Source organism: Petromyzon marinus, chromosome 80 (genome assembly GCF_048934315.1).
Source record: "Petromyzon marinus isolate PM22_M1 ecotype Great Lakes invasive population chromosome 80, UKy_Petmar_22M1.pri1.0, whole genome shotgun sequence".
NCBI classification, from domain to species: Eukaryota; Metazoa; Chordata; class Hyperoartia; order Petromyzontiformes; family Petromyzontidae; genus Petromyzon; species Petromyzon marinus.
This window is the reverse complement of record NC_133746.1, coordinates 8914889-8928220: the sequence shown is the minus strand read 5'-3', so window position 1 is coordinate 8928220 and position 13332 is coordinate 8914889. Positions and strand designations below refer to the sequence as shown.

At 56.6% G+C, this 13332-nt stretch overlaps 1 protein-coding gene across 1 annotated transcript in view; it reads left to right on the top strand.

Moving 5' to 3' along the window:
• The window catches only part of LOC116937787 (carnitine O-palmitoyltransferase 1, liver isoform-like), a 142724-nt gene that overhangs the window by 28116 nt on the left and 101276 nt on the right, over positions 1 to 13332 (top strand). Inside the window, exons 2-3 of the mRNA XM_076057228.1 lie at positions 9 to 222; positions 5364 to 5503. Coding sequence (XP_075913343.1) covers positions 82 to 222; positions 5364 to 5503 — 281 coding nt within the window. The 5' untranslated portion in view covers positions 9 to 81. The remainder of the gene's footprint in view (positions 1 to 8; positions 223 to 5363; positions 5504 to 13332) is intronic.

Sequence of the window (13332 nt, the reverse complement as noted above, 5' to 3'; positions counted from 1 at the left end):
TCTCGCAGCGTCTTCTCCCTCCTCCTCCTCGTCGTCCTCCTCCTCGTCCTCGTCCTCCTCCTCCTCGTCGTCCTCCCCGCGATGGCGGAGGCTCACCAGGCCGTGGCGTTCCAGTTCACGGTCACCCAGGATGGCATCGACCTGCACCTGAGCCACGAGGCCCTGCGGCAAGTCTACCTCTCGGGCCTCAGGTCCTGGAAGAAGAGGTTCAACAGGTTCAAGGTGAGGCAGAGACACGCGGGGAGGAGACGGGGGGGAGACACGGGGAGACAGGGAGAGACAGGGACGGGGAGACGTGGAGACAGGGAGAGACACGTGGAGACAGGGAGAGACACGTGGAGACAGGGACAGGGACGGGGAGACGTGGAGACAGGGAGACACGTGGAGACACGTGGAGACAGGGAGAGACACGTGGAGACAGGGACAGGGACGGGGAGACGTGGAGACAGGGAGACACGTGGAGACACGTGGAGACAGGGACGGGGAGACGTGGAGACAGGGAGAGACACGTGGAGACAGGGACGGGGAGACGTGGAGACAGGGACGGGGAGACGTGAAGACAGGGAGAGACACGTGGAGACAGGGAGAGACACGTGGAGACAGGGAGAGACACGTGGAGACAGGGACGGGGAGACGTGGAGACAGGGAAAGACACGTGGAGACAGGGACGGGGAGACGTGGAGACAGGGACGGGGAGACGTGAAGACAGGGAGAGACACGTGGAGACAGGGAGAGACACGTGGAGACAGGGAGAGACACGTGGAGACAGGGACGGGGAGACGTGGAGACAGGGAGAGACACGTGGAGACAGGGACGGGGAGACGTGGAGACAGGGACGGGGAGACGTGAAGACAGGGAGAGACACGTGGAGACACGTGGAGGCAGGGAGAGACGTGGAGACAGGGACGGGGAGACGTGGAGACAGGGAGAGACACGTTGAGACAGGGAGAGACACGTGGAGACAGGGACGGGGAGACGTGGAGACAGGGAGAGACACGTGGAGACAGGGAGAGACACGTGGAGACAGGGAGAGACACGTGGAGACAGGGAGAGACACGTTGAGACAGGGAGAGACACGTGGAGACAGGGACGGGGAGACGTGGAGACACGTGGAGACAGGGAGAGACGGGGAGACAGGGAGAGACACGTGGAGACAGGGAGAGACACGTGGAGACAGGGAGAGACACGTGGAGACAGGGAGAGACACGTGGAGACAGGGAGAGACACGTGGAGACAGGGAGAGACACGTGGAGACAGGGAGAGACACGTGGAGACAGGGAGAGACACGTGGAGACAGGGAGGGACACGTGGAGACAGGGAGAGACACGTGGAGACAGGGAGAGACACGTGGAGACAGGGAGAGACACGTGGAGACAGGGAGAGACACGTGGAGACAGGGAGAGACACGTGGAGACAGGGAGAGACACGTGGAGACAGGGAGGGACACGTGGAGACAGGGAGAGACACGTGGAGACAGGGAGAGACACGTGGAGACAGGGAGAGACACGTGGAGACAGGGAGAGACACGTGGAGACAGGGAGAGACACGTGGAGACACGTGGAGACAGGGAGAGACACGTGGAGACAGGGAGAGACACGTGGAGACAGGGAGAGACACGTGGAGACAGGGAGGGACACGTGGAGACAGGGAGAGACACGTGGAGACAGGGACGGGGAGACGTGGAGACACGTGGAGACAGGGAGACACAGGGAGACAGGGGGAGACACGGGGAGAGATGATGATGATGTTGTAGCTGATGATGCTGTAGCTGATGCTGATGATGCTGTAGCTGATGATGATGGTGCTGTAGCTGATGATGATGATGATGTAGCTGATGATGATGATGCTGTAGCTGATGATGATGATGCTGTAGCTGATGATGATGCTGTAGCTGATGATGCTGTAGCTGATGATGATGTAGCTGATGATGATGGTGCTGTAGCTGATGATGATGGTGCTGTAGCTGATGATGATGCTGATGATGATGATGCTGTAGCTGCTGATGATGATGGTGTAGCTGATGATGATGATGGTGCTGTAGCTGATGATGATGCTGATGATGATGGTGCTGTAGCTGATGATGATGTTGATGCTGCTGATGATGATGATGATGATGCTGCTGTAGCTCATGATGATGCTGTAGCTGATGCTGCTGTTTGCTGGTGTACAGAACGGGCTGGCCGACGGGGTGTACCCAGCCAGCACCAGCAGCTGATGATGATGATGCTGTAGCTGTAGCTGATGATGATGATGGTGCTGATGATGATGCTGTAGCTGATGATGATGGTGCTGTAGCTGATGATGATGGTGCTGTAGCTGATGCTGCTGTTTGCTGGTGTACAGAACGGGCTGGCTGACGGGCTGTACCCAGCCAGTGCCAGCAGCTGGCTGGTGGTGGTGACCACCATCATGACGACGGTGCTGTAGCTGATGATGCTGTAGCTGATGATGATGGTGCTGTAGCTGATGATGATGGTGCTGTAGCTGATGATGGTGCTGTTTGCTGGTGTACAGAACGGTCTGGCTGACGGGCTGTACCCAGCCAGTGCCAGCAGCTGGCTGGTGGTGGTGACCACCATCATGGTGACGGTGCTGTAGCTGATGATGCTGTAGCTGATGATGATGATGCTGTAGCTGATGATGATGCTGCTGTAGCTGATGATGCTGCTGTAGCTGATGCTGCTGTTTGCTGGTGCACAGAACGGGCTGGCTGATGGGCTGTACCCAGCCAGCGCCAGCAGCTGGCTGGTGGTGGTGACCACCATCATGGCGACGGTGCTGTAGCTGATGATGATGATGATGGTGCTGATGATGATGATGGTGCTGATGATGCTGTAGCTGATGATGATGATGATGGTGCTGATGATGATGATGCTGTAGCTGATGATGATGATGGTGCTGATGATGCTGTAGCTGATGATGATGATGATGGTGCTGATGATGATGATGCTGTAGCTGATGATGATGATGATGCTGTAGCTGATGATGATGCTGATGCTGCTGTTTGCTGGTGTACAGAACGGTCTGGCCGACGGGCTGTACCCAGCCAGTGCCAGCAGCTGGCTGGTGGTGGTAACGACCATCATGACGACGGTGCTGTAGCTGATGATGATGATGCTGTAGCTGATGATGATGTTGCTGTAGCTGATGATGATGGTGCTGTAGCTGATGATGATGGTGATGTAGCTGATGATGATGATGCTGTAGCTGATGATGATGATGCTGTAGCTGATGATGATGCTGTAGCTGATGATGATGGTGCTGTAGCTGATGATGATGTTGCTGTAGCTGATGATGATGATGTTTGCTGGTGTACAGAACGGGCTGGCCGACGGGCTGTACCCAGCCAGTGCCAGCAGCTGGCTGGTGGTGGTGACGACCATCATAGCGACGGTGCTGTAGCTGATGATGATGATGATGGTGCTGATGATGCTGTAGCTGATGATGATGCTGTAGCTGATGATGATGCTGTAGCTGATGATGATGATGTTTGCTGGTGTACAGAACGGGCTGGCCGACGGGCTGTACCCAGCCAGTGCCAGCAGCTGGCTGGTGGTGGTGACCACCATCATGGTGACGGTGCTGTAGCTGATGATGATGATGCTGTAGCTGATGATGATGATGATGATGGTGCTGTAGCTGATGACGATGGTGCTGATGATGATGCTGTAGCTGATGATGATGATGCTGATGATGTTTGCTGGTGTACAGAACGGTCTGGCCGACGGGCTGTACCCGGCCAGTGCCAGCAGCTGGCTGGTGGTGGTGACCACCATCATGGCGACGGTGCTGTAGCTGATGATGATGATGGTGTAGCTGATGATGATGGTGCTGCTGTAGCTGATGATGATGCTGTAGCTGCTGATGATGATGTTGCTGGTGTACAGAACGGGCTGGCTGACGGGCTGTACCCAGCCAGTGCCAGCAGCTGGCTGGTGGTGGTGACCACCATCATGGCGACGGTGCTGTAGCTGATGATGATGATGATGGTGTAGCTGATGATGTTTGCTGGTGTACAGAACGGGCTGGCTGACGGGCTGTACCCGGCTAGTGCCAGCAGCTGGCTGGTGGTGGTGACCACCATCATGGCGACGGTGCTGTAGCTGATGATGATGATGTTGCTGATGATGCTGTTTGCTGGTGTACAGAACGGTCTGGCCGACGGGCTGTACCCAGCCAGTGCCAGCAGCTGGCTGGTGGTGGTGACCACCATCATGGTGACGGTGCTGTAGCTGATGATGATGATGGTGCTGTAGCTGATGATGATGATGCTGTAGCTGATGATGATGATGGTGCTGTTTGCTGGTGTACAGAACGGTCTGGCTGACGGGCTGTACCCAGCCAGTGCCAGCAGCTGGCTGGTGGTGGTGACCACCATCATGGTGACGGTGCTGTAGCTGATGATGATGATGCTGTAGCTGATGATGATGATGTTTGCTGGTGTACAGAACGGGCTGGCTGACGGGCTGTACCCGGCCAGTGCCAGCAGCTGGCTGGTGGTGGTGACCACCATCATGGCGACGGTGCTGTAGCTGATGATGATGATGCTGATGATGATGGTGCTGTTTGCTGGTGCACAGAACGGTCTGGCTGACGGGCTGTACCCGGCCAGTGCCAGCAGCTGGCTGGTGGTGGTGACCACCATCATGGCGACGGTGCTGTAGCTGATGATGATGATGCTGTAGCTGATGATGGTGCTGTTTGCTGGTGCACAGAACGGGCTGGCTGACGGGCTGTACCCAGCCAGTGCCAGCAGCTGGCTGGTGGTGGTGACCACCATCATGATGATGATGCTGTAGCTGATGATGATGATGCTGATGATGATGGTGCTGTTTGCTGGTGTACAGAACGGGCTGGCCGACGGGCTGTACCCGGCCAGTGCCAGCAGCTGGCTGGTGGTGGTGACCACCATCATGGCGACGGTGCTGTAGCTGATGATGATGCTGTAGCTGATGATGATGTTTGCTGGTGCACAGAACGGGCTGGCTGACGGGCTGTACCCGGCCAGTGCCAGCAGCTGGCTGGTGGTGGTGACCACCATCATGGCGACGGTGCTGTAGCTGATGATGATGTAGCTGATGATGGTGCTGTTTGCTGGTGTACAGAACGGGCTGGCCGACGGGCTGTACCCGGCCAGTGCCAGCAGCTGGCTGGTGGTGGTGACCACCATCATGGCGACGGTGCTGTAGCTGATGATGATGTAGCTGATGATGGTGCTGTTTGCTGGTGTACAGAACGGGCTGGCCGACGGGCTGTACCCGGCCAGTGCCAGCAGCTGGCTGGTGGTGGTGACCACCATCATGGCGACGGTGCTGTAGCTGATGATGATGTAGCTGATGATGGTGCTGTTTGCTGGTGTACAGAACGGGCTGGCTGACGGGCTGTACCCGGCCAGCGCCAGCAGCTGGCTGGTGGTGGTGACCACCATCATGGCGACGGTCCAGGCCCGCGTGGACCCGTCCATGGGCACCATCGCCACCATCGCACGTAGCATCCCACACGCGTGAGGACGACTCTGTTCACTTACAGGGGAGGGGGGCTGTGTTCACTTACAGGGGTTGTGTTCACCTACAGGGGGGGCTGTGTTCACTTACAGGGGTTGTGTTCACCTACAGGGGGGGCTGTGTTCACTTACAGGGGTTGTGTTCACCTACAGGGGGGACTGTGTTCACCTACAGGGGGGTTGTGTTCACCTACAGGACTCTGTTCACCTACAGGACTCTGTTCACTTACAGGACTCTGTTCACTTACAGGGTTGTTCACTTACAGGGGGGGTTGTGTTCACTTACAGGGTTGTTCACTTACAGGGGGGGGGGGGGTGTTCACCTACAGGGTTGTTCACTTACAGGGTTGTGTTCACTTACAGGGGCTGTGTTCACCTACAGGGGCTGTGTTCACCTACAGGGGCTGTGTTCACTTACAGGGGCTGTGTTCACCTACAGGGGCTGTGTTCACTTACAGGGGTTGTGTTCACCTTCAGGAGGTTGTGTTCACCCATGGCAGGGCTGTGTTCGCCTACAGGGGAGGCTGTGTTCACCTACAGGGTTGTTCACCTACAGGGGGGGCTGTGTTCACCTACAGGGTTGTGTTCACCTACAGGGGGGGCTGTGTTCACCTACAGGGTTGTGTTCACCTACAGGGGGGGGGGTTGTGTTCACTTACAGGGTTGCGTTCATTTACAGGGTTGTGTTCACTTACAGGGGAGGTTGTGTTCATTTACAGGGTTGTGTTCATTTACAGGGTTGTGTTCACTTACAGGGGGGGCTGTGTTCACCTACAGGACTCTGTTCACTTACAGGGGTTGTGTTCACCTACAGGGGGGGTGTTCACCTACAGGGGGATTGTGTTCACCTACAGGGGGGGTTGTGTTCACCTACAGGGGGGGTTGTGTTCACCTACAGGGGGGGTTGTGTTCACCTACAGGGGGGGGTTGTGGTCACCTACAGGGGGGGGTTGTGGTCACCTACAGGGGGGGGTTGTGTTCACCTACAGGGGGGGTTGTGTTCACCTACAGGGGGGGTTGTGTTCACCTACAGGGGTTGTGTTCACCCACGGGGCTGTTCACCCACAGCGGGGTTGTTCACCCGCTTCAGACCAGGAATGTTGTTAATCCGGTTTGGTGCTGGGCTACAGTGGTTGATCAAGATTAATAGAGGATCGCTCACTCACTCACACGCTCACTCACACGCTCACCCACTCACTCGCCCGCTCACTCACACGCTCACCCACTCACTCGCCCGCTCACTCACACGCTCACCCACTCACTCGCCCGCTCACTCACTCGCTCGCTCACTCGCCCGATCACTCACACGCTCACCCACTCACTCGCCCGCTCACTCACTCGCTCGCTCACTCGCCCGATCACTCACACGCTCACCCACTCACTCGCCCGCTCACTCACACGCTCACCCACTCACTCGCCCGATCACTCACACGCTCACCCACTCACTCGCCCGATCACTTCCACGCTCACCCACTCACCCGCCCGATCACCCACTCACTCAGACGCTCGCTCGCTCGCTCGCTCACTCACCCACTCACTCACACGCTCACCCACTCACTCGCCCGATCACCCACTCACTCACACGATCACCCACTCACTCAGACGCTCACTCACTCGCTCGCTCACTCGCCCGCTCACTCACACACTCACCCACTCACTCGCCCGATCACCCACTCGCTCACCCACTCACTCGCCCGCTCACTCACACGCTCACCCGCTCACTCGCCCGCTCACTCACACGCTCACCCACTCACTCAGACGCTCACTCGCCCGCTCACTCACACGCTCACACACTCACTCGCCCGATCACCCACTCACTCAGATGCTCACTCACACGCTCGCTCGTTCACTCGCCCACTCACTCACACGCTCACACACTCACTCGCCCGATCACCCACTCACTCGCCCGCTCACTCACTCGCTCACCCACTCACTCGCCCGCTCACTCACACGCTCACCCGCTCACTCGCCCGATCACCCACTCACTCAGACGCTCACTCACTCGCTCGCTCACTCGCCCGCTCACTCACACGCTCACACACTCACTCGCCCGATCACACACTCACTTGCCCACTCACTCACACGCTCACCCACTCACTCGCCCGATCACCCACTCACTCACCCACTCACTCGCCCGCTCACTCACACGCTCACCCGCTCACTCGCCCGCTCACTCACACGCTCACCCACTCACTCGCCCAATCTCCCACTCACTCACCCACTCACTCACACGCTCACCCACTCACTCGCCCGCTCACTCACACGCTCACCCACTCACTCGCCCGCTCACTCACATGCTCACCCACTCACTCGCCCGCTCACACACACGCTCACTCACACACTCACTCGCTTGCCCGCTCACACACACGCTCACTCACACACTCACTCGCTCGCCCGCTCACACACACGCTCACTCACACACTCACTCACACGCTCACCCACTCACTCGCCCGCTCACTCACACGCTCACCCACTCACTCGCCCGCTCACTCACATGCTCACCCACTCACTCGCCCGCTCACACACACCCTCGCTCCCTCACTCGCTCACTCACTTGACCACTCACGGTCGCCCGCTTGCTCGCTCACTCAAACGCTTGCCCGCTCACTCACTTGCTCGCTCACATTCACTCAAACTCACTCGCCCGCTCACTCACACACTCGTTCACTCACTCACTCGCTTGCCCGCTCACCCACACGCTCACTCACTCACACTCTCGCCCGCTCACTCACACACTCGCTCACTCACACACTCACTCGCTTGCCCGCTCACACTCACACTCTCGCTCGCTCACTCACACTCTCGCTCACTCACACACTCACTCGCTCACTCACACTCTCGCTAACTCACTCACACTCTCGCTCACTCACACACTCACTCACCCGCGGTGGGGTTGTTCACCCGCGGGGTTCAACGGTGGGGTTGACCAGCGGAGTTGTTCACTTGTGGGGTTCACTTGTGGGGTTCACTTGTGGGGTTCACTTGTGGGGTTCACTTGTGGGGTTCACTTGAGGGGTTCACTTGTGGGGTTCACTTGTGGGGTTCACTTGTGGGGTTCACTTGTGGGGTTCACTTGTGGGGTTCACTTGAGGGGTTCACTTGTGGGGTTCACTTGTGGGGTTCACTTGTGGGGTTCACTTGAGGGGTTCACTTGAGGGGTTCACTTGAGGGGTTCACTTGCGGGGTTCACTTGAGGGGTTCACTTGTGGGGTTCACTTGAGGGGTTCACTTGAGGGGTTCACTTGTGGGGTTCACTTGTGGGGTTCACTTGAGGGGTTCACTTGAGGGGTTCACTTGAGGGGTTCACTTGTGGGGTTCACTTGAGGGGTTCACTTGTGGGGTTCACTTGAGGGGTTCACTTGAGGGGTTCACTTGTGGGGTTCACTTGTGGGGTTCACTTGAGGGGTTCACTTGAGGGGTTCACTTGAGGGGTTCACTTGTGGGGTTCACTTGAGGGGTTCACTTGTGGGGTTCACTTGAGGGGTTCACTTGAGGGGTTCACTTGAGGGGTTCACTTGTGGGGTTCACTTGAGGGGTTCACTTGCGGGGTTCACTTGAGGGGTTCACTTGAGGGGTTCACTACCAGCGTTCACTTGCGGGGTTCACTTGAGGGGTTCACTTGAGGGGTTCACTTGTGGGGTTCACTACCAGCGTTCACTTGAGGGGTTCACTTGAGGGGTTCACTTGAGGGGTTCACTTGAGGGGTTCACTTGTGGGGTTCACTTGAGGGGTTCACTTGAGGGGTTCACTTGTGGGGTTCACTTGTGGGGTTCACTTGTGGGGTTCACTTGTGGGGTTCACTTGTGGGGTTCACTTGAGGGGTTCACTTGTGGGGTTCACTTGTGGGGTTCACTTGTGGGGTTCACTTGAGGGGTTCACTTGAGGGGTTCACTTGAGGGGTTCACTTGCGGGGTTCACTTGAGGGGTTCACTTGTGGGGTTCACTTGAGGGGTTCACTTGAGGGGTTCACTTGTGGGGTTCACTTGTGGGGTTCACTTGAGGGGTTCACTTGAGGGGTTCACTTGTGGGGTTCACTTGAGGGGTTCACTTGAGGGGTTCACTTGTGGGGTTCACTTGAGGGGTTCACTTGAGGGGTTCACTTGTGGGGTTCACTTGTGGGGTTCACTTGAGGGGTTCACTTGAGGGGTTCACTTGTGGGGTTCACTTGAGGGGTTCACTTGTGGGGTTCACTTGTGGGGTTCACTACCAGGGTTCACTTGAGGGGTTCACTTGAGGGGTTCACTTGAGGGGTTCACTTGAGGGGTTCACTTGAGGGGTTCACTTGAGGGGTTCACTTGTGGGGTTCACTTGAGGGGTTCACTTGAGGGGTTCACTTGTGGGGTTCACTTGAGGGGTTCACTTGTGGGGTTCACTTGAGGGGTTCACTTGAGGGGTTCACTTGTGGGGTTCACTTGTGGGGTTCACTTGAGGGGTTCACTTGAGGGGTTCACTTGAGGGGTTCACTTGTGGGGTTCACTTGAGGGGTTCACTTGTGGGGTTCACTTGAGGGGTTCACTTGAGGGGTTCACTTGAGGGGTTCACTTGTGGGGTTCACTTGTGGGGTTCACTTGAGGGGTTCACTTGAGGGGTTCACTTGAGGGGTTCACTTGTGGGGTTCACTTGAGGGGTTCACTTGTGGGGTTCACTTGAGGGGTTCACTTGAGGGGTTCACTTGAGGGGTTCACTTGTGGGGTTCACTTGAGGGGTTCACTTGCGGGGTTCACTTGAGGGGTTCACTTGAGGGGTTCACTACCAGCGTTCACTTGCGGGGTTCACTTGAGGGGTTCACTTGAGGGGTTCACTTGTGGGGTTCACTACCAGCGTTCACTTGAGGGGTTCACTTGAGGGGTTCACTTGAGGGGTTCACTTGAGGGGTTCACTTGAGGGGTTCACTTGTGGGGTTCACTTGAGGGGTTCACTTGAGGGGTTCACTTGAGTGGTTCACTTGAGGGGTTCACTTGTGGGGTTCACTTGTGGGGTTCACTTGAGGGGTTCACTTGAGGGGTTCACTTGAGGGGTTCACCACCAGCGTTCACTTGCGGGGTTCACTTGAGGGGTTCACTTGAGGGGTTCACTTGAGGGGTTCACCACCAGGGTTCACTTTAGGGGTTCACTTGAGGGGTTCACTTGAGGGGTTCACTTGAGGGGTTCACCACCAGGGTTCACTTGAGGGGTTCACTTGTGGGGTTCACTTGAGGGGTTCACTTGTGGGGTTCACTTGAGGGGTTCACTTGTGGGGTTCACTTGAGGGGTTCACTTGAGGGGTTCACTTGAGGGGTTCACTTGTGAGGTTCACTTGAGGGGTTCACTTGAGGGGTTCACTTGAGGGGTTCACTTGAGGGGTTCACTTGAGGGGTTCACTTGAGGGGTTCACTACCAGCGTTCACTTGTGGGGTTCACTTGTGGGGTTCACTTGAGGGGTTCACTTGAGGGGTTCACTTGTGGGGTTCACTTGCGGGGTTCACCACCAGGGTTCACTTGAGGGGTTCACTTGAGGGGTTCACTTGAGGGGTTGACCACCAGAGTTCACTTGAGGGGTTCACTTGAGGGGTTCACTTGAGGGGTTCACTTGTGGGGTTCACTTGTGGGGTTCACTTGAGGGGTTCACTTGTGGGGTTCACTTGAGGGGTTCACTTGTGGGGTTCACTTGAGGGGTTCACTTGAGGGGTTCACTTGTGAGGTTCACTTGAGGGGTTCACTTTTGGGGTTCACTTGAGGGGTTCACTTGAGGGGTTCACTTGTGGGGTTCACTTGAGGGGTTCACTTGCGGGGTTCACTTGAGGGGTTCACTTGTGGGGTTCACTTGAGGGGTTCACTTGTGGGGTTCACTTGCGGGGTTCACTTGAGGGGTTCACTTGAGGGGTTCACTTGTGGGGTTCACTTGTGGGGTTCACTTGAGGGGTTCACTTGTGGGGTTCACTTGAGGGGTTCACTTGTGGGGTTCACTTGTGGGGTTCATTTGAGGGGTTCACTTGAGGGGTTCACTACCAGGGGTTCACTTGAGGGGGTTCACCACCAGGGTTCACTTGAGGGGTTCACTTGTGGGGTTCACTTGTGGGGTTCACTTGTGGGGTTCACTTGAGGGGTTCACTTGTGGGGTTCACTTGAGGGGTTCACTTGAGGGGTTCACTTGAGGGGTTCACTTGTGGGGTTCACTTGAGGGGTTCACTTGTGGGGTTCACTTGAGGGGTTCACTACCAGCGTTCACTTGTGGGGTTCACTTGAGGGGTTCACTTTTGGGGTTCACTTGAGGGGTTCACTTGAGGGGTTCACTTGTGGGGTTCACTTGTGGGGTTCACTTGAGGGGTTCACTTGAGGGGTTCACTTGTGGGGTTCACTTGAGGGGTTCACTTGAGGGGTTCACTTGAGGGGTTCACTTGTGGGGTTCACTTGAGGGGTTCACTTGAGGGGTTCACTTGCGGGGTTCACCACCAGGGTTCACTTGAGGGGTTCACTTGAGGGGTTCACTTGAGGGGTTCACTTGCGGGGTTCACTTGAGGGGTTCACTTGAGGGGTTCACTTGAGGGGTTCACTACCAGCGTTCACTTGAGGGGTTCACTTGTGGGGTTCACTTGAGGGGTTCACTTGTGGGGTTCACTTGAGGGGTTCACTACCAGCGTTCACTTGAGGGGTTCACTTGTGGGGTTCACTTGTGGGGTTCACTTGAGGGGTTCACTTGTGGGGTTCACTTGTGGGGTTCACTTGAGGGGTTCACTTGAGGGGTTCACTTGAGGGGTTCACTTGTGGGGTTCACTTGAGGGGTTCACTTGTGGGGTTCACTTGTGGGGTTCACTTGAGGGGTTCACTTGAGGGGTTCACTTGTGGGGTCCACTACCAGGGTTCACTTGAGGGGTTCACTTGAGGGGTTCACTTGTGGGGTTCACTTGAGGGGTTCACTTGTGGGGTTCACTACCAGGGTTCACTTGTGGGGTTCACTTGAGGGGTTCACTTGAGGGGTTCACTTGAGGGGTTCACTACCAGGGTTCACTTGAGGGGTTCACTTGAGGGGTTCACTTGAGGGGTTCACTTGTGGGGTTCACTTGAGGGGTTCACTTGAGGGGTTCACTTGAGGGGTTCACTTGTGGGGTTCACTTGAGGGGTTCACTTGAGGGGTTCACTTGAGGGGTTCACTTGCGGGGTTCACTTGAGGGGTTCACTTGAGGGGTTCACTTGAGGGGTTCACTTGAGGGGTTCACTTGAGGGGTTCACCTGTGGGGTTCACTTGCGGGGTTCACTTGCGGGGTTCACTTGAGGGGTTCACTTGAGGGGTTCACTTGCGGGGTTCACCTGTGGGGTTCACTTGAGGGGTTCACTTGAGGGGTTCACTTGAGGGGTTCACTTGTGGGGTTCACTTGAGGGGTTCACTTGTGGGGTTCACGTGAGGGGTTCACTTGAGGGGTTCACTTGAGGGGTTCACTTGTGGGGTTCACGTGAGGGGTTCACTTGAGGGGTTCACTTGTGGGGTTCACTTGTGGGGTTCACTTGTGGGGTTCACTTGAGGGGTTCACTTGAGGGGTTCACTTGAGGGGTTCACTTGAGGGGTTCACTTGAGGGGTTCACTTGTGGGGTTCACTTGTGGGGTTCACTTGAGGGGTTCACTTGTGGGGTTCACTTGAGGGGTTCACTTGAGGGGTTCACTTGTGAGGTTCACTTGAGGGGTTCACTTGTGGGGTTCACTTGAGGGGTTCACTTGAGGGGTTCACTTGTGGGGTTCACTTGAGGGGTTCACTTGCGGGGTTCACTTGAGGGGTTCACTTGTGGGGTTCACTTGAGGGGTTCACTTGTGGGGTTCACTTGCGGGGTTCACTTGAGGGGTTCACTTGAGGGGT